This window comes from Anthonomus grandis, chromosome 10, assembly GCF_022605725.1.
Source record: "Anthonomus grandis grandis chromosome 10, icAntGran1.3, whole genome shotgun sequence".
NCBI lineage: Eukaryota > Metazoa > Arthropoda > Insecta > Coleoptera > Curculionidae > Anthonomus > Anthonomus grandis.
This window is the reverse complement of record NC_065555.1, coordinates 6,854,332-6,877,094: the sequence shown is the minus strand read 5'-3', so window position 1 is coordinate 6,877,094 and position 22,763 is coordinate 6,854,332. Positions and strand designations below refer to the sequence as shown.

Genomic DNA, 22,763 nt, shown 5'->3' with positions numbered 1-22,763 from the left:
GTATCAAACAGACCTAAAATATTCTGCAAAAAAGTCGGTCAGCTCAGGACCCAAATTACAGTAATTGTTGCCATAGAACAGATGGAAAGTTCAGCCCTACATTTTTAATTCACAAACTTCCAAAACTGTCAGATGTTTCTGTTAATCAACAAGGAAGAGTCACAACAAGTAGCATATTCTCTGTAACAATGTTTTTATAAGGCTTTACACTTAATTCGGAGCCTACAAAAATTATAAAAAAATTTCAAATCAGTGACAAGAATCCTTAATCAAGCCATTTTCAGGACAACATAATGAACATTGAACCGGCGATTCTGGTGATGCATCACTCGATGCGATCCCATCCGGCCGTTACCGCCACCCTTTTGGACTTTCTCTGTAGGATAATCACGAATTTTTATCCGCCGCTGACCGAACGGGTTAGATCCGGGATATTTAGTTCGCTCAGGCAGATTCTGGATAAGCGGGTGCTGCCCAGTCTGGTGCCGTTGTTCGATAACTCGAAACTGGACCGGGAGTTGAGGAATATGGTGAAGGACATGTTCAAAGTAAGGAACACTCGGGGTCTTTTCTGGCTTCAAACTCTTCTGATCATAATTTTACATTTTCTTTAGGAATTTTGTACCGAGTCAGCCAACTTGCCCTCGTCTACCTCGCGAGAGGAATTCAATAACACCAACAAGTTCGAGGAGGAATCGGTGGGAATTTCCTTGAGCAATCACTTGCTGGACGGCGAACCAGCTTTTAGCGACGACGAAGACGAACCCGAACTGAAAATCGCCAATATCGAAGACGATACGGACGACGACGACATTCCCCTATCTAAGGTAATATTTGCCTTTACTTTTATTTTCTATTAGCGTGCATAAATTGCTCACTTGTACTTAATTTACTTTCTTGTATGTGGATTTTTGGTTTTTGATTTCGTTTTAATTATTTTAAAATGAATCCAGTCAACCGACCATCCAGTCCATCAAGGGACCTTTTAATGACTTGTCGGCCGATGTTTGATCTGGCAATTTCTTCCAAAAAAAGAACTTGTTTGAAAAATGTAAATTTCAAACATGATTGGTTTGTGAATTATAAATGTTTTTGTAGTAGCATAAGAGTTTAAGGAAATTATTTTGTTAGTCATGCTTATTATTCTCAAGATTCGTTATGGAATGAGAAAGGGTACGCGAGTATGGTTTATGTCACAAGCATGAGGATTCTGCAGAGCATATTAAAAGTGCATTATCCTTAAAAAAAACTTTAAAAGGAATCAAAATACGATTGCCGATGCTCTTCAGGCAAATGCCAGGCTTTAAAAGGTGCAGTTTAATGAAAAAGTGAGATTGAACAGATTTATACACATTATCGAGGTAATTTTAAAGTTAAAGTAATTTTAATTTTAAATTTCCCTTCGTTTTTTCGAAGTGAAAAATCAGCATCAAAAAATTAAAAATGTTTTACTTCGCCGGTAAAAAAATCCAAAACGAAATGATTGAATGTGTTTCAGACTATATAAATGATCACGTTAAAAATTAAATAAATGATTTATTTTATTTTTCTATTCAAGTTGATGACACAATAGATATAACTTAGCTTGCAGTGCTCAATTATTATATGATTTGTCAATTCAGAAGGCTTATTAGTAGAAATGTTTCTATGGTTTCATGACGTTAGTTCTGATGAACTGCAGAGAGCTTATTTTCTATATTGGACATTTTGGATAAATTTGATTATAAAAATAAATTAGTAGGACAGTGTTATGACGGAGCCAGCGTGATGGCAAGACATCTCAATGGATTTCAACAAAAGGTTAAAGAAAAGCTATATTTGTTCATTGCCTTGCTCACCGCCTTAATCTAGTGTTGCAACAAAGCTTTAAAAAATTTCTAAATGTATTTTCTTTGCAAACCTTAGTGGAATTTCGTCCTTTTTTCATCATTCAGCAAAAAGAACATGTGTCCTTTTTGTACCCAATTTGTACAAAACGTATATCAACCATCACAGAAACTCGATGGCCTTTAAACTCAAAATTGATTAATAGTATCGTAAAGGAATGGCCGAAATTAAAAGAAGTTTAATTTCGGCCGAGAAATCAGTTCGACGCCTCGAGATTTTCAAAAAAATATGAACGACTTTGAGTTTCCTTTTTGTCTTTACTGTTTGATGATTTATTTTCTATCACAGATATATTATTCAATATTCTTCAAAAGAAATCGTTGGATATGAACTTTTGTAGGTATATCTCACATAAAGTTTGTTTATGGAAAGCTCAACAGCAAGCGAAATGAGGATGTTTTTAGCGCTATTTTTGACAGAGCTAATGCCATTACTGAAATAGAGTATTCCATACGACGATTTGCTAATTTTTCAACAAACGAAATTAAAGGACAGTACAGAGCTCTCTTTTACGAGATTTTGGATCATATTTGAATGGAAATGAAAGTAAAGTTTGCAGATTGTGAAAAGTTAAAATTTCTTGACCTTGCTGATACTACAAAATTTAAAACCTATAATCAATCATTTCTCATTGATTGAGAAAATTGTTTTTAATGCGTAGTAACCAGTTCTTAGTTTAAGTGTAACATGTTCGTTAAACCCAAGCTTAAATCAGGGTGTAATAAATACACTCTTTTTACAATAAAGCATTTTTTAGATTTGAAAGAAGATGGTATAGTTCAGTTCAGAGATCTATTAGAATCTTTGATGTGCCGCGAATAGTCCGTGTGCCGGTGTTGCTTATATTGTCACATGACATGCACGTTTAAATAGCAAAATTTTATGTCGAAAGAGTCATAAAGTAATATTCTAAGCGATATTTAATTATTTTATTAAATAAATAAATGTTTTAAGAATTTTTTTAAGAATTTATACATTTGATTCGTAAAATTTGACTACATGCGCCCACGTACTATTTTGTTAGACGTCTGACCTGAGTCACAGGCACTCAAGCGTGAAAAGTTGCACAGGTCCGGCCTTAAAATGTATTATTCGGGATTCTTAAAATTAGTTTTATTAAGTTAGAAATTCAGGATAGTTGATAGGTAGATAATATTTAATTTAAATATAAGTAAGATTTAAGTACGTAAAATGAGTTTAACCAAAAATTTTAATTTAATAAGTTGTTGGCGCCATCAGTGGGGTCTTATTAAATATTTACTGTTTGACACAAAAGGGTAAAATGTTTTGGTTTGTCTTCAAATTTTATATATTTCCTTTTTTTGGGTATTGAGATTTATTTTTACTTGGTGGTGATTATTAATGGGGATTTTGGCTGCCATATTCAATGTCCTTTATTATTGTTTTTTTTTTTTTTAATTAATACATATTATGAATTATTATTATAATAATATACTCGTGAAAACCCCCATCTCTATATTTCGTACCAACTCTTTTGATAAAAAGTAATTATGTAGTCAGAAAAGTAAAAGTATATTTTTTAAAATCAACATTTACATTAAAAATCATCTAGCGGTCTATATCTTATGCGTTTAAAAGACACAAGTTTTACTTGTAAAAAACACACTTTACATCCTGAATGTAATATTTATTAATTTGTTTGCCTCATATTTAGTTATTGTGCATAATAGGAGAGATTAGATGAAAATTAACAAAGATAGATGCTTATACTAAAAACTAAAAATCTTATACAAGACACTACATTTTAAGTATACTGAATCCTAAAACTACAGTGAGGATACTAAATACTTTTATAAATTTAACCAGTCTTTTGAATCTGGCCCAAAGAGTTAATACAATTTTCTAAATTCGTTTTTTTGCCTTTGTTCTTTAGCAGTTTCTTCCATTAAGGAAGGAAACAGTTTCTCTGTTGCTGCTATGGATTTCAACTTCATCTCGCATGGATACTAAAGCATTACATTATAATTATATTCTTTATTGTGTCGCTTAAGGACAAACAGAGGCAGTAAGCTGAAAAAAACAAAACTTTAAACTTGTTTAATTAATAAAAATAGGGTTTTCTTACTATGGCAAAAAAGGGACTTTTTTCCAGAGAATGAAGGAAGAAGCAGTCTTTATTGTGTCGCTGAAGGGCATATATTGCTGCATGTTGTCAATGAGCCAAAAGATAAGATTGGAACAAAATTCGTGATAGGGCCTTACTAATTTTTGATCAGTTGACTGTCGTTTTCTATAAACCCATTCAATTTTTTTACCCATAAACACTCTATTATTTAAATGTTATTTATGAAAAAACATTTGAATATTAAAATGTATCAATATCTTTTTGACATATAAGTTTATCTCTATCTAGCTCATAAGGGAATGAGATAAGTATACTTTTATCTCATATAAATGTTGACAAATTATTATGTTTTTACAGGCAGTCCTGAAATAAAAATTCCAATTACTTGACTTTTATAAAATGGATTTTAGTAAGTTCTTTAACAAAAACTAAAAAAGCCTTCAGAGTAGTCCATAACTCATTCATTTCAAAATTAAATCAATAGAACCCTAAGATATTAGGGTACTAACCAGAAACAAATTATTTTGTCTTTTACAGCCGTGTTGGGGATTTACCCGCTTTTCGGTTCACTCTTATCCGTAATAAATAAAACCAACTAATTATTCACTTAATATTCTTTACTACGTATTTGTGCGAAGTTATTTTCACAAAGCCAAACCAATATGACAACAAAATGTTTTTACAAGACGACCAGAAGAGAACTACTGGCTTACAGTCACGTACGACATGAAAACGTCGTTCGATCAAAAATTGTCTATATTTAGATATACAAAGGGACTGTGTTGTGCTGCCGCCACTAGTGAAATATTGTAACCTGCAATGCGTGGTTGCCATTACAACAAATTTATATTTGAACTCAACAAACTCAACATACCCCCCACCTTGAAAGGGCATCTTTCAATTAAGATTAACTATCTACATATTTGCAAAGACAACCTTAGCTCACTAAAACTAAAACAAACTAAAATTTAAAATTTCTTAATATTAATTCTTAACTAGATATCTCACTGTTTATTGGTAAAGAGCACAGTTGAGAGATACCACGTTTCACTTCACCAGTCTTCGTTTTAATTTTCACTACCCGCACTTTATTGTCTATGCCAGGAAATAGTTCAATTACCCTGCCAAGTCTCCATTGTAATGGAGGCAGGTTTTTATTCTTAATTATGACTAAGTCACCCACCTTAACATTATTTCTTTCAATGTACCACTTAGCTCTAACCTGTAATTCATTAATATACTCAGTACTCCATCTACTCCAAAAATGTTGAAGTAACATTTGCATATGCTGGTACATGGAAAGTTTAGATAATGAAACATGTTTTAAACTAGGATCTGGTAGGTTACACAATTTCCTACCTATCAAGAAATGCGATGGTGTTAATGCATCTAAGTCGTCAGGACTAGATGATATGGGCACCAATGGCCTAGAATTCAGAACTGACTCAATCTGAACTAGGACTGTGTATAGACATTCAAAAGTAAGCGTATTGTTACCAACAATTCTTTTTAGATGTAATTTACAAGATTTTATACCGGCCTCCCAAACTCCACCAAAGTTTGGAGAATAAGATGGAATAAACTTCCATACTATTTCTTCATTAATCATTGTTTCAGAAATTAAGTTAAGTTCTGTTTGTAAAAATTCCCCAAGTTGTTTCAATTCATTATTTGCCCCAATGAAATTGGAACCATTATCAGAAAAGATACATTTTGGTTTGCCACGTCTAGCGACAAATCTTCTAAAGGTCGAGATAAAACCTTCACTAGTTAAATTTGAAACTAACTCTAAGTGAATTGCTTTAGTAGAGAGACATATAAACAAACAAATATAACATTTAGTTATTTTAGCTCCCCTACCATTACGGTCTTTAATATAAAGAGGACCACCATAGTCCACCCCAACATTATAAAAAGGATATGCCAAAGTTACCCTTTCTTCTGGTAATGACCCCATAATTTGATTTAAAGAAGTTGGATTTGTTTTAAAACAAACAATACATTCAAATGAGACCTTTCTTGCTAAATTTCTTCCACCAATTACCCAATATTTATCTCTGATTACACTCAACAACATTTGAGGTCCAGGATGCAATAATCTTTTATGTTCATAAATAAATAGTAATTTGGTAAAATGATGTTTTGCAGGAAGAAGGATCTGATGTTTTTTATGATAATTAAAAGATGAATTTTGTAGTCTTCCCCCCACCCTTAGAAGTCCATTTTCATCAATAAAGGGATGAAGTTTAAAAAGGGAAGGGTTTAATTTAATAGTTTTGTCTTTATTTTTATCATGAGCCAATAAATTGATAAATTCCCAAAAGCATTCTCCCTGTACCAATTTGATTGCTCTTATCCAAGCCAAATCTATCTCTTCAGGGGTAAAAGAATCTTTTATTTTACATTTACCAAGCTGCAACATATTTCTAAATCTCAAACAATAAGCTACAGTACGAATCAAACGTAAAATATTACTAAAATTTGTAAACTGGATGACATTATCATTATATGTTCTTAATTCACACATATGAATGTTCTTTTTCCTTCCTGGTAAAATCTCCAAAGGTTCTATTTTAAAGCCTGACCAATCAATATTCTCGCTGAACAAAAATTCAGGGCCATGCCACCATTTTGGACAATCTATAATATTTTCTGGTAATACGCCACGAGATAAAAGATCTGCAGGATTATCTGCAGATTTGACATATTTCCACATTTCGGGAGTAGTAAGATTTTGAATTTGTGATACTCTATTCGAAATAAAAACTTCAAGTGTACTTGGACAGGTTCCAATCCATCCAAGGACAACTTTTGCATCACACCAAAGATGAATCTCCTCAATATTGAGCTCTATTGACTCAAGAACCTTTTTTAACAATTTTGCCAACAATAAGGCCCCACATAGTTCCAAACAAGGGATTGTACGAGTTTTTAACGGAGAAACTTTAACCTTTGAACACAATAAAGATATTCCAATTTCATTATTTAAAGAAATTGTTCTTAAATAAATACAAGCTCCGTAAGCATCCATAGAAGCATCGGAAAACCCATGTAACTCTATTTTTGTTGGATTTACACAAATAACATGTCTTTTTATACACAAATTATTAAGTGTAGAGAACTGATTTTTTAATTTTACCCATTTAGAATTTAATTCCATTGGTAAAGTCTCATCCCAGGTCAACTTCTGAGACCATAACTTTTGAAGAAGAATCTTTGCCAGGATTATACAAGGTCCAAGTAAACCCAACGGATCAAAAATCTTTGCCACATCTGACAATATTGATCTTTTTGTTATTTTATGGGAAGTAGAAAATGAAATACTAAATTTTAGCATATCTGTCTTAAATGACCAATAGAGACCCAACGTTTTATAATTTTCCTTTTCACCAAAATGTATTGATTCCAGGTTTGAAGTACTCTCACAAAGTGTTTTCATTACAAAAGGATCATTAGAAATCCATTTACAAAGATTCATACATCCTGATTTTAAAATTAAATCAATTTCTTTACTCAAAGTAATTGCATCTTGAGGATTTTTTGCCCCACTTAGCAGATCATCTACGTAAAAATCATGTAAAATGACCTTTGATGCCAAGGGATATTTATCAGAAAACTGCAATCCAAGTTCCTTTAAGCACCTTATAGCCAAATAAGGAGCTGACCTTGTTCCATAAGTGACTGTGTTCAATGTATATTCTTTAATATCATGACTAGGATCTGATCTCCATAGAATTTTTTGAAGTGATCTATCTGATGAATTCACCAAAACCATTCTATACATTTTTGTAATGTCAGCACAAATTATAACATTATGTTTACGAAATCTCAAAAGAATTCCCAAAAGGTCATCCTGTAAATTAGGACCTATATATTGTATATCATTCAATGACAATCCTGATGTAGTTTTTGCTGACCCATTAAATACCACCCTCAACTTTGTTGTAAGACTATGATCACTCAACACACCATGATGTGGTAAGTAATAAGAAATATTATTAGGAGAATCCTTAGCCAATGACATATGACCCAATTTTTCATATTCATCTAAGAATGACACATACAAATTTTTCAATTCTATATTTTTGTTTAATCTTTTCTCTAATGCCAAAAATCTATTCAAAGCATATTGCTTAGAATCACCAAGTTTAGAAGGATTATCACATAAAGGAATTTTTACCACAAACCTCCCATCAGGATTTTGAAAAGTTGAATCCAGGAATAACTTTTCACACTCTCTATCCTCCTGTGACAATACTTTATTTTCAATATCTAATTCTTCTATTGACCAAAATTTCTCAAGTTGATCTTGTATTTGAAAATTTGAATTATTTATAGCTAAATTACATTTAACTGTACTAAAATTATTTCCAATATTAATTGAACCAGTTGCAACCCAACCCAAACGAGTCTTTTGTAATATAACCTTATTATTTTTCAAAGTAAACTGTCCAATACAAAGAAGGGTATAAAATATTTCAGCTCCAAGTAGCATATCAATTTTTCCAGGAATTGCAAATGAAGGATCTGCCAATTTAACATGTGATGGGATATCCAACGAAGCATAATCTATATTTTGACTAGGAATAAAAGAACTTATCTCAGGAACGACTAAACAATCTACCTGGATTTTAAACTGATAATGAAGAGAATTTATTTCCAAAGTACACTTTTTATTTATTTTTGATGTTGTTTGATTTATTCCTGTAATAGAAATTGAAACGTCTTGACTTGTTAAACCCAATGCTTGCCAAGCTTCTAAAGTAATTAAATTTGACTGTGACCCACTATCTAGTAGAACACGCAATATCTGAGAATTATTTTTATTATCCACAACTTGTACCAAAGCTGTTGATAATAAAACCTCCGAAAAAGATTCAGACTCAAACGAACAACCAACATTAGCAAAAACAGAATTTATTTGTTGAATACTTGAATTCTGAGCATTTTCTTTCTTGTCTGAACTATCATTCGAATTTTGAGTAACATGAGCAGGATTATTATGATTTTCATAATGTAGCAAAGTATGATGTTTATGTCTACATTTTCTGCAACCACTAACTTCACAATCTCTACTCATATGACTACCTTTTCTTAAACAGTTCAAACATAAGCCCAACTGCTTAGCTTTTTGAAATCTATCTTTTATGGTTAACTTTATAAAATCTGAACAATTCGAAATATAATGACTATTACTCTCACAAAAAACACAATGACAAGTTTGTCCCAAATAAGATTTAGAGGTATAATCAATTTTTTGTTTAGTCCCATATTTGTGTCCCAATTGTTCTTCAACTTTAGGTTTAATTTTATTCTTCTCAAAAGAAGCCAACATTTCAATACGATTTTTTAAAAATGATTTAAATTCATTAAGAGTGGCAAGTCTATCACGAGGCTTTTTCTCCTCCCACACTCTTTGGGTTGTCAAATCCAATTTCTGACAAACCAAAAATATAATAATAGGATCCCAACTATCCGTATTTATGCCTAATTTATTTAATGAATATAAATTTCTATTAATACCATCCAAAATATTGCGCAAATCACTATGTGATTCCTTAGATATTCCTTGTATATTAATCAACAATTTCAAATGATCATTTACCAAGACATTTGGGTTATCATACCTATCACAAAGCATATTCCAAATCACCTGATAATTTGACGCTGTTAGATCCACCAAATGTATCACATGTTTAGCTTCACCCTCTAAAGCTCCCTTTAAAAAATATATTTTTTCCAAGTCCCCAATAGAATCATTTGAATGAATTAATGAAATAAAGGTGTCCCTAAATTCCAACCAATCTTGTGTATTGCCATTAAACTTCGGAATAGGAATAGCAGGCAACTGAGGTCTCGAAATAATTATTGGTGTTGGTTGAGATGGTTGAACTTGTGGCTCATCACCCAAACCATCATTATTTTGTTGTTTTAAAATATGTTGAAATTTATGCACATGTAATGTATTTTTATATAAAGAAATTGTCTTGAAATACAATGTCTCAAAAGCGAGTCCCTCTGCTACCTGATTTTCTAGAGTATCAACACTTACCTCATCCTCAATGGCTTCTTGTAATTCTTGAAATTTTGTATTTAAAGAAATTAAATTTTGTAACCTACTCTCAACTTCCATAAGAGTCTCCAAATCTAATAGCTGTGGAGGTTGAGGCACATTTTGTATAATATTTTTAATAAAGTTGTTAGCTGTAGTGAGCTTACTCTTGATGCCCCCACGGCGTCTAATTAACACTGACACTGTTGGTTCCGTCATCTTTCAGATTGAGTCAACCTTAAAAAACTGTACAAATAAATAGCCCCTTTACTTAATGTAATGTAAGTAGGAATGTAAGTAGGTACAAATTTACCAAAAAATAAATAACCAATTGATTTTCCACAAAAAAATATAAAAAGTTAACACCAACTCATAACTTTTTCAATAAATGTTACCCAATGTAACCAATGATAATGTTAACAATACGTAAAAATACACTCAATAATAATAATATGTACCAAACATCTAAAGAAATTAATTAAATCAAAGATATACCAAATCTTATAATCTACCAAATAACTACAATAATCCCAATAATTATTGAATAATAATATCTCATATCTCTTACAATAATTTGCCTAAATACTTACAATATTCCAAGATTATAAATATTTATGTATAATTTTAATTTAGACCAAATTTACCAATCGCAATCCAAATTGCATGTCGAATTGTCCAACCAAATTGAAATCCAATATTCCACCATAATTATTATATATGTTTTATAATACCAAAATTCCATAATCAATCCAAATTTCCAAGTCAAACATAGGGAACCAATTTCCTGACTGTTTTCTTCCAATTATCCAATTTTGGCTACCAATTACCAAAATCTGGCACCACTGTATAACAATATCTTAATCCCAATAACCTGAATATTGTTAAACTTGTTTTATTCTTTTATTGCAATTACAATAATATGCAATCCAAATTTACTAATACGTAGATTTTATCACCAAACATGCTATTTATCCCAATGATCCAAGTTTCTCTTCTGTATTTTGCTTTTCCAATAGCAGATGTTTTTTCCGGCATACAGCAAACAGATATTCTAAGACCCATCAGACGCCAACCGCCGGCCATATATTTTTTCTTGCACTAAATATCCGGGCGAAGGACCATAATTTTGTTGGGGATTTACCCGCTTTTCGGTTCACTCTTATCCGTAATAAATAAAACCAACTAATTATTCACTTAATATTCTTTACTACGTATTTGTGCGAAGTTATTTTCACAAAGCCAAACCAATATGACAACAAAATGTTTTTACAAGACGACCAGAAGAGAACTACTGGCTTACAGTCACGTACGACATGAAAACGTCGTTCGATCAAAAATTGTCTATATTTAGATATACAAAGGGACTGTGTTGTGCTGCCGCCACTAGTGAAATATTGTAACCTGCAATGCGTGGTTGCCATTACAACAAATTTATATTTGAACTCAACAAACTCAACAAGCCGCCCCTGGAATAAAAATGCAATTTTCTTGGCTCTTAATAAATGGATTCTAGTCATTTCTTCAAAAAAGAATAAAAAAACCTTTAAAGTAGTTCATAAATCAATAACGGGAAAATTTTGACTGTTAGAACTCAAGGTATAAGTAAGATGCCAATAAGAGACAATTTTTTTTCCTTCTGGAATAAAATGTCCATTTTCTTCCGACTTTTAGTTATTAAATTTTAGTTATTTTTATAGAAAAGACTAGGAAAGTCTTCAAAGTAGTTAATAAATCAATAATAACGAAATTTGACTACTAGAATTCAAGATATTGGCGGGCCAATAAGAGACAAATTATTTTTTTTTCTTACAGGCACTCCTGGAACAAAAAATCCAATTTTTTGACTTTTAGTAAATGAATTTCAAGCGTTTCTTCAGAAAAGACTAAAAAAGCCTTCAGAGTAGTCCATAAATCAATAATTTCAAAATCTTGACTACTAGAACTCAAGATATTATTGTGTCAATAAGGGACAAATTATTTTATTTTTTACAGGCATTCCTGGAATGAAAATTAAATTGTCTTGACATTTAATGAATAAATTCCAATCATTTCTTCAGAAAAGAGATGGCCATAAATCAATAATTGAAAAAATGTTGATTTTAAAAAATTTAAAATATTGGGGTGCCAATAAGGGACAATTGTTTTTTTTCGCACAGGCACACCTGGGATGAAATTTCAATGTTCTGGGCTTTTAGCTAGTGGATTTTAGTCATTTCTTTAAAAAAGACTAAAAAAATCTTCAGAACAATCCATAAATCAATAATTGCAAAATTTTGACATTTTCCTTCTTGAAAAAATTACTGTGGTTATTATTAAGTAAGAAAAAAATGTGACTTTTGCTGTAAATTTCTTCGTCAAAAAAAATTCCTAGACAAACACGAAATTTGATCCTCAACTGCGACAACAGAGGGAAGTAAGCTGTAAGAAACAAAATTTTAGACTTATTTTCTTAATAAAAACAGTGTTTTTCTTACTATAGCAAAAAAGGGTTTTTACCAGAGAATGGTGGAAGAAGTAGTCTTTATTATATCACTGAAGGGCAAACAGGGGCAGTTATAATACAAATCCACAAACACAAATAAAAAAACACACTTCCTCACAGTAAAAACTGCAAAAAATTTAGACGAATACAGGCCAAATTCTAAATTCACCACTTTCATAAAAGTGGAAAAAGGAAAACCAGCAAAACCCATCAAATAATAATGACCTCACCTGACCTCCCTCCCAACTATTAAAGGTGATAGGCCCATCCTTAAAGATTTCTTTAAAAACACGTCAAAAGTAATACAAAAACAGCCCATAAATTTATCTGGGTACAGCCCCGTAATTCTCAAAATCAGTGGGATAGAGAGAGATACACAATTACTTGCACAGCCTAAAGTAGGAATCGCCAGAACGCAGATGTTTTATCTTTGTTTAATAGACTGGCTAAAAAGAGGTGACAAGTCTGTGAGTGCTGGAAGTGTTTAAAATATTTTGTAAGATGCTTGGATTTTAGTCCGCGGTCAATTTTTTGATATTATTTTCTTGTGATATTATTTTCTTTCTAAAAATGGAAATTTTCGAAAGAAAAATAAAAAATAGTATAAAACACGCGGTTTTACGTATATTTAAAATGATTTCATAGATAAACTATATAAAATCTTACCATTTAAACATGTATATCATGCGACAATAAATACGACATAGGCGCGTAAGTATCATTTTCCGACAAAGACAGCAACTAATAATATAACGTTAAATATTCCAGGTGCGACTGAAAGAAAAAAGCGACAAGAGCGACGAGAGTTTAATCGAGGGTCCGCTCGGCGACCTGCTCGCCAAACTGCAAGAGGAAACGGACCCGCGGAAACGGTGCGACCTCGCCGAGGAAATCGTCGCCGAACTGACCGATTTGGACGTGAACAAGAACCAAAACGACGTGGAGACGTTGTGCGCGTGCGCGCGTACGTTCGCCGCGTGCGTCGCCGACGATTTACGGTGCGACCGCGTCTTCCCCGAAACGACGCCGAGCATCGAGAATTTGACCGCGAGCGTGCGCAGTCCCCTCTTCGTTGTCCTGCAGACGGTTTACGGGTATACGAACTCGCGGGACGATCAGTTGAATAAAAGCGTGTTGATCCGGTTTTTGGCCGAGATGCACCCGCAACTGCCCACTTTAGGTAATAAGCATCATTTTTTTAAATTTTAATATTATATACCGGGAGGAACTATTAGGTACTTGGGTGCGGAAATTAATGTATTAACTTGCAATTCATTGTTACATGCCATTGTTACCTGCACCCAAGGATTAAATTATAAAACAAAGAAGTAGTGTAGAAGTCAATAGTTAGCAGAGGAGTTGTAAATGCAAAATATTTTTAAACCAATTTATATCATTTCATGCATTTCGGTTATTGTAATAGCCATCATTAGATACTAAAAAACCCAGAAAACATAAATCTTTAACCTCTAATCTCTACTAAAAACTTAACCAGAACTATATAAAACACATCACAAAAGTATTAAAATTCAGGAAAACATTCATTTTATGATACTGACAAAATAATAAAAATATTTCAATACATCTTGAGGCATCTACGTTAAGTACATGAAAAAAGTTAAAACTTTGGTACAGATCAGACTTAAGTATCTACAATTTATGAAAAATAGAAGAAAGAACGCTAACAAACTCTTGGGTACGTGATTGATTAAAGGGATTTTTTTAAAATGTTTATAGCAATAAGTTTTTTGTCAGGTGAAATAAATGAACGCATCATTATTCAAAAGATAATTAAATATAAATGAAAAAACTTAGTCTAAAATAGAAGTAGAGGGTCCTCAATAGAGCAGTCTAGTACTCTTCTGAACAAATCCCAAAACTTCAAAAATAGAACACCTCAAATACCCCAAAACATAGAAAACAGGGTCACACACTTCACGCCATAATGGTCTATCTAGGCGACTTAATTATTTGACAAACTAAGGACAATCGAACAGGATAAGGGGATATAACATTTATTAATAACAAGAGAATATAATACCCTATAACTTTCTTTTACACATTTTAACAAAAGTGATAACTATTCTAAAAATGTGACTATTTTGGCTTATCATAGAGATTAGGGATTCTACATTGATCGGTAATAAATAATGTTTGGCTAACTGACAATAAAAATTCAGAATCATTTGCATTATAGTCACAATCAAAATAACAGTGCGTCAATTTTTTTGAGAATATATTAAGTATATAGTAAGTCCCATTTTTTTGAGAATATATTTAAGATTACCACCATGTTCAGTTATCATTTGAAAAAGGGGTTATGTAACAATTTCTAATAAGTTCCTGAATAGGTGGTTTAGAATTGAGTTCAGGGAACGGACGAGTGTACTTATTTAAATTTTGGCTTGCATAATTACGATAAGGAATGTTCTGAGGATTAGGCATATTTCTCTTGATAATTGGATATGTGGCATAAAATTGTAAACCAGTTACTGCATTTTTAGCGATTTAGTCCAGACAAATCTTATTTTAATGCCATCGTCTTGAAGAATGGTTAATATACGACAAATCTCGAAAACCAAGGGGTTTTTATATATGTTCTGCCGATTACTTATTGCCATAAGGGATGATATAGAGTCTGATAAAGTTATGTACTTATTGGAGTTTCTTCGTTGTAATATATCCTCTAATGCCTGCACTATTGCATACATTTCAGCGGTAAATATACTGGCATTATCATTAAACTTAAAGATCTTCGAAATATTTTCAAAGGAAGGAAAATAAGCACATCCAACACCTTTGGTGTCTTAGATCCATCAACATATGTGAGCTTCACGGTAACTATATCATTATTTATTCGCGGATATTCACAATATTGTGGGTATGTAACAATGGTAGTACACAAAATATTTCTATAATTACCTGCAAAAAATGGCAATTTACTGTACGAAATAATATCGTTTTGTAATAATTCTACTTCAATAAATGCCTCAGCTAATGGACGTGAACTTTTGTGAATCCAAAATGAGTCAGTTAGGTTCTCAGTGGCCAATTTATTAACTTTGTTTATAAGACAGTCATTAGATATTTATACAAATTTTTAATTAACATTTTTTGAGCTAAATATGCTCTTCTTACATGCAATGGGGCACCGGTGTGGAGGAACTGCTACACGTAATGCCTTATATTGTAATCGGTTAAGTTTATTTAAACGGGTTTTGGTAGCACTATCATAAAATATTGAAGAAAAGTCGGTTCAAGCCCAAATGTCGTTTGATTGTGACCTTTAACAGATTAAGGCTGTTTCCAGCCTTGGTTATAATGGAATTTATTTGCTCTTCCCAAGTCCGTTTTTGGTCAAGCATAACCCCTACATAACGAGAGCAACGTCGTCATGGAATATCATACCAGCCTAATGTTAGGGTATTTTGATAAGGGAGGTTATGCCTGGTAAATACAGTAATCTCAGATTTACATGGTGAAATATCAAGTCTGTTATTAAAAAGGTATTATTTGAAAATATCAGTATTATAATTCAAGATACTTAGGCAATTGTCAAGTTTTTTATTTGTTGCATAAATGCATATCTATGTATTGCAATATTTCAACGTCTTGGATGACGGTATGTAAATCGGCGGTTAAAAAGAAATGGACTAAAGAAAGAGCTGACCTTTGAAGTAGTCCTTGGCTTGTTATTCCAGGTCCAATCAATCTATCTAATATCCTTTGTGCAATCTTTCTGTTAATAAAAATATTTACTATATTATAAGAAAAATCTCTAGGTATACGAAAATCAGCGGACAAAGTCGCTGACCGCAAACTAGCTTATATAGAGATTAACATTTTCATATGCGCTCTATAAATGGCTGACAAATAGTGGTTTTTTTTGTAAAACTATTTTGTATGTTTAAAGTAAAGTGCGCGTGAAATATTTCCAAGAATAGTGAAAATTTGCATAAAAAATCCCTCATCTAAAACTGCCCTTACTACCCAAACTCTTAACCCAGAATCACGTTATTACACTCAAATCAATTCTCAAGAACCCTCTGCATTAACATAAAATACTAATAAAATAATTATACACTTTATTTATTTATTATTTAAAAGTTGTAATAACAGGAAATAGTTTATGAAAAATATTTATAAAAATATTTATTTTGGAGATAAATGATGAAGTTTTCCTTTTGCTGTAGTAAAAAAAAAAAGTACAGTACAGTATTTTTATTAAATTATTCATTATTTTTAATAAACAAATTAGTTTCAATTAAAATTAAAACAATTCTATAATATTATAATATTTTATACTTATTTTTTAATTTTTTGTGAAAAAATTATAATTTTCTTTTTATATTGCTAAGATTGGAATTTATTGTTTTAAGTTTATACATATGTATTTATATTCATGACTTTTTTTGAGCTTGTTTTGCTTGAGAGCTTTTTATTGTTTAATTAATAATAATAACGTCTTTTATTCAAAAAAAAAAAGCAGATTGACAAATATTAAAAATGAATAAAAAATGCGAAGTCTAGCCTAAGGCTACTCAAACTTAACGCTAATAAATAATAAATAAATTTCGGTAATCATACATATTAATAATAAGAAAAATAAAATAAAGATAAAACATTTTAAAGAAATAATTGTTCCCATCAAAAAAATGCTTATACCCTTATTTATACCCAACACAGGGAATATATAAAACTCATAACCTGCACTAAAACAATACTGTACACAAACAAACACCCTTGTATGTAATCGTATACAACCATCATGCTACCTCTGGAGCTATTTTTTAACTAGTGAGTTAAAAAATAGGCGCTCAACTGTTCTCTAAACAAATACAACCTAAATCCCGACTTAAACTTAGTTAAATTATGAAGTAGTAAATCATTGTTTGGCAAGGAGTTACATGCTTTAATCGCATTATAATTAAAATTAATCTATGGCGGTTTCTTTCTTAGGTTACTACATCCTTTACTTCCTGAAAGTGCAAATACGGACAGAGAACAAACGGGACGACAATACGAAGGCGAGCGCGCTCAAAATCGCCCTCTACAAAGAGTTTTGTAATTGTATCGAGAAAAAGTTGGATCAGTGCCTGTACGACGATCTGAACGCGTGTCACGTGACCGATACGAAATTGATGATGTGGCTGGTGCCGGACCTGTACCGGGACTTTAAGCAGCAGATGGTGAATAACGCGCAGGCCCTACGCGTCATCATTTCGGCCATCGATACCAGACAGTTGCAGACTCTCGTCGGGAAGGTACCTTTTTTTTAATGATAATAATAAATAATTTATTTGGCAGAACATTCTACAAAAAACTGCCATACTTTTTATTAATCCGGAAAAACAAAAATGGAGGCTAAAAGGACGCCAAAGGCGATGGTAAAAAGATACTATGTTGAACTCCTTGATAAATTAAAGTAATTAAAAATACAAATAATTTTCAAATTAGAATTCAAGAACCTTTGACTAAATAACAATTCTATAATATCAAAAATAATTGCACTTCACGAATTTAAAAGAAAATATAAAAAAAAACTATTTGTTTAACCGAGCGAAATTTTTCAATGAACCAAATATTAACACTTAATATTAATTGAATGTGTATATAATTTAACTTTTTATTTATTTATTAAGTCTTTAGGATGTAAACAGATAACATCCAAAAATAGTATCCTGATATTACAATAATAATTTAAAGTTACTATAAATCAACCAATAAGCAATAACAATCTTTAAGTAATATCTAGCTAAATACTTAATCAATTTTAATTTTAAATAGCATTGGGTTACAGTGTCACAAAAGAATTACATATGACTTATCAATGTAGAAACATAAGTTTCAGTCTATTTGTAATGTGTGACAAATTTATCGCAAAGAAATCCAGGTTAAAATCAATGCAAATTAACAGATTTTACTATTCTTACCAAAAGGGAGTAGTGGTAATAATTAGTTATATTAATGAACATGAATTCTTAGCATACGTGCAGTTATATTAAACATAATTTTAAAAAGAATATTTGGAGAGTTTGACAAGTTGTTAATAATCTTAAATAATGCTAAAATGTAGGACATAGTACTCTTTTTAAGACGTACTTAAATATTTATTCTGGATTTTCTCAAGTCTGTTAATGTTGTTTTTGTATCAAGGTTGTAATCCTGGTTGTAATCAAGGTTGGTCGTATCAAAGTTGTTCCATATTACTCAAAAGCATAATGTAGCTTACTAAACACATAGGAATAATGAAATGTTATCATTGTTTTATGATTTTAAAAGTTTCCTGTGTAACTGTCCCTTTATTTCTAACAGTTTTCGAATTTCGATTACATTTCCTACTAGTTTAACAATTCCACTCAACCTTTAATAATTCATTACAAAAAATCTTTAATGTTTCTCTAAAAAAAGAAACGTAGGCAATTACACATAAATACTTAACTGATTTCTGAATAAAACTATAGCATTAATAAAAATAAAGAATATCTAGCACTCCTATCTGTATCTGCTGAACCCTAGAAGAAAGAAAACTTTCAAACCAAGAAACTAAATTGGGATACAACCATGTTGTTCACCAAGTAACCGCCCCCTACTATAAAAATATATGCTATCCTACATTTGTTTAAATTCTTGATTAATGCTTAGCTAATAAATTACAAATCAATAGGTATAATTTCATATTTCAATTATAATTATATTTTAAATAAATAACTCTTTAGCAAACTACCGTAATAACTTTAATCAAAGGGCCTTTTGACTTTTAAATTTCAATTAGTGACTTTATTCAATACTGATTGATCTCGATTTCTAGGTGCTCCAGGGTCACCTAGTCATGTTTAAAACGGAAAACCTCCAGAACCTCCTGAAAGCGACCCTCGCGTGGGAATCGATCGAGCAGATTTTCTTCTGGCAACTGATCAACGCTCACGACGTCACGATCGATACGGTGATGCCTTTAATCACCGAACTGGACTACGATCAGCACCCGGAGGCGCTCACCGCCGTCATGCTGATGCTCAAACAGGAGAAACCGAACGCGGACTACATCAAGTGTTTGTTCTCCCGCGATATCTGTGATAACGGTGACTTGTTTATCTTTACCGTGATTAAGTATTGGTGCGACGATTATATCGATAAGGTGGCCGAGTTGATTTCGGCCCTGTTGAGCACCCGGTACCCGTCGACGTCGCCGAATAAGAGGAAAAGGACTGCGAACGCAGGTATTAAGGGTTTCGAACCAAAAAAAAGTTTTTTTTTTGTTTTTGTTCGGTTGTAAAATGAGACTGATGATTTATTTTCCCCGCAACGCTATCTATGAAGATTTCCAAAATTTGACTTGTAATTTAGAGGTAATCTGAGGGTGTGTTTCAGGAATTTGAGTTACTGTGACTGCCTGTAAGAATCCCTTAAGTATTCATAAACTCTTCAAGGTGATTTGAGAGTTTATTGCAGGAATCTATCATTTTTCCTCCTGTAAGAGTCTTCATCATTAAGTGGTTGATATATTGAGTATTTTATTTGATATTTTGATGCAAGATTTTCTAGTTACAAAATTGGCAATGCAGTTTTCCCACTAGTAGGCTTGTTTAAAGTTTATAATGTTCCTAAAAGAAGTTATTAAGTCGTTAAACGCGTTGTTTTCTTGGAGCCAAAATGTATATTAAAATCACCAATTATTACGATATCAACATTTTATTTATAAACTTTTTGCAAACTGCTTGAGAAAAATTTGAATATCTGAATTTATTACGCTTTGGACATTTACTAGTCACTGCTGTAAAGTCACTTCACCGAGTGAATTTATTTCTTTGTGCCTTTTAAAGTAATATTCCGATAATACTGAGATTCCGTGTCCGTAACTTGTTTTCGAGAAAGGTTGTTAGGTTTTCTTTAAATTATGTTTTTGCATATTTTGTGTTTCTGTATAAGTTTAAGGTTTTGCAATTGGTATTCGTCGCTTTACGTCATATTAAATTTGGAACCTAATAAAGTTGACTTTTACATTTTTTTGAATTATAAAAGGGAGATTTCAAATTTGCTCACTACTTCGCTTTTAGCTTAAGTAGAAAATAGAAATTTACATTTTTATAATTGGAATTTATGCCTGTACTGCTTGTTGAAATTTTACTCCTGCGCCTCTATAGTTAAAAAAGTTTATAAAGAACCGGTGACATTAACAGGCGGCAAAATCCGCGCATCTCATTATTCTATCGATTGGGTCAGATTACTATGTCGAGGTCTGAAGACAGTGGAGGCGGCGCACTTGTTGAAATTATTAATATTTATTTGTACTTGTAGAGTTTAAATAGCCCTAGATTTTTAGTAGTTGTAGCTAGCGATATTATAAGTGCATTTGATTTAGTTGAAATACCAACTAAGAATGCATATATTTGAATTTAATTGCTCCGAGATTCGTTTAAAAAAATGTAGATAAATTAAAATGATATTTTTTATCATTGTGATGTGCCCATAAAAAATCTAATAAAAAATAGTTTTACTTACAGGAGGATGCAGTTCGCTAATTATTTTTAAAACAGGACTTCAAATAGGTAGCTGAAAATGATTCTTTATTCGCATTTTTTTTTTAAGGATTAGGTATTAAACGACTTGTGTAAAGAAACAAATTGGTATAAGCTTAAAGTTTTATTTCATTATTTTACATATTATATATTTTTATTCACTATCAGATAGTGTATTACAACCTAAATCAGATTCATCCAATGAAGACCGTTCGATCTCTTCATCAGATGAGCCTGTATTTACTGTAAATTTTAAAGAATCCAATGCTTTATCAAAAAGGTGATGACTTTGCAAATATTTATCCACTCATCATTCGAAATTTCCGCAAATTTCTGCCTTGTCAAAGTTTCGACATCCGCCAATTTAAAAGTGGAATTTCTGCTTGCCACCCAATTCTTAACAGTTGCCCAAATTTTTTCTATCGGATTAAGCTCTGGGTGGTATGGAGGCACACTATGTGTCCATGCTTTTCTAATAGGTCGTCCAACTTGGTTTTTACAGGATACTTTTTTTATTTTCAGACACTATTTCATATAACTCTGTCCTGGTGAGTTTTGCATCAAATGTAAAATTACTTTCCTTGAAACATTCTTGACTACAGGCACATTGTGTTAAGCTGCATTCTCTAATACTAGGACGGAATTAGGTAGTAAATTTGGAATTAACTGATTTTCGGCCCATTTCATGAAGTTGTGATGGTTCATGTCATCATGATAGTCTCCGCTTTTTGACCCTAAAAAGAGAAGAATAAAAGATTTTAAAATAATCGTATAAAGTTGTCAGTGTGGTATTAATTATCAAAATATCAATATTGATAATGGTAAAAGGTTGACTAAATATTATAGGTGAAAATATGGGTAGGGAACTGAGACTGAAAAGTATAAGTACCCGCTTATCCAATCAACGAACTAAGAGTATCATTTCTGCGTATTACATTTTAATATCATTTTTGGTATTACTTTATATAGAAATAACTAAAAAAATGTACCTGAGCGAAAAATCAGTAACCCATTATTTAGAAAATCATTTCTTCCCCCAGCATGAAGAATTATCAGTCTCTGTCCTTTGGAAATGGGTTTTCTAATTCCATGTCGACTTTCATCAAACCACCCTTTGTCCTTTGTATGACTGCTATGTATGTAACTTTCACCAGTATATACAATATTACGGCCTTCCTCTTTATATTTTAAAATTTGCTTTAAATATTTGATCCTTTTCAATCGTATGTCGTAAGATTCCATAAGAGCTTTTCTGTTATCTTCCGTTTTGGTCCATCTATAAAAAAAACTTATATGTAATTAAAGGAACATATTAATGTATTAAACAAATTTCTCATGATATAGACGTAACTTAATAAAATAAAAAGCTTAATAAATTAAAGAAAGGATAGGTACTCTGCCAGGTACTCTGCAAAATAAGAATATGTAAATACATTAATCTCCATATGGTTATTTTATGTCAAACCCAAAAAAATACTTAACAGGTGCCACTTTTGTCTAAATAATAAAATATTCTGGTGTTATATTGCAATGTAGGGTAAGTAAATTACTTGGGTTTTACAACTGAAATACACTGTACTTACATTTTAGAGTAGGTCTTCTTTTTTCAACTATGTAAAAATCATACACTATTTGTTTTATATCTTTAATTTGAGTCAAAGTAATGTTACCAATCTTCTGAGATTTTCTTAACCTTTTTTTCCTTGGACTGGTAAAGGAACAGGAAGGTATATTTTC

General features: G+C 31.7%; 1 protein-coding gene across 1 annotated transcript in view; it reads left to right on the top strand.

The window, feature by feature from the left end:
- Positions 1-22,763, top strand: part of LOC126741327 (integrator complex subunit 3 homolog) — a 58,965-nt gene that overhangs the window by 19,437 nt on the left and 16,765 nt on the right. The window contains exons 5-9 of the mRNA XM_050447730.1: positions 285-548; positions 615-827; positions 13,276-13,687; positions 17,467-17,771; positions 19,319-19,727. Coding sequence (XP_050303687.1) covers positions 285-548; positions 615-827; positions 13,276-13,687; positions 17,467-17,771; positions 19,319-19,727 — 1,603 coding nt within the window. The remainder of the gene's footprint in view (positions 1-284; positions 549-614; positions 828-13,275; positions 13,688-17,466; positions 17,772-19,318; positions 19,728-22,763) is intronic.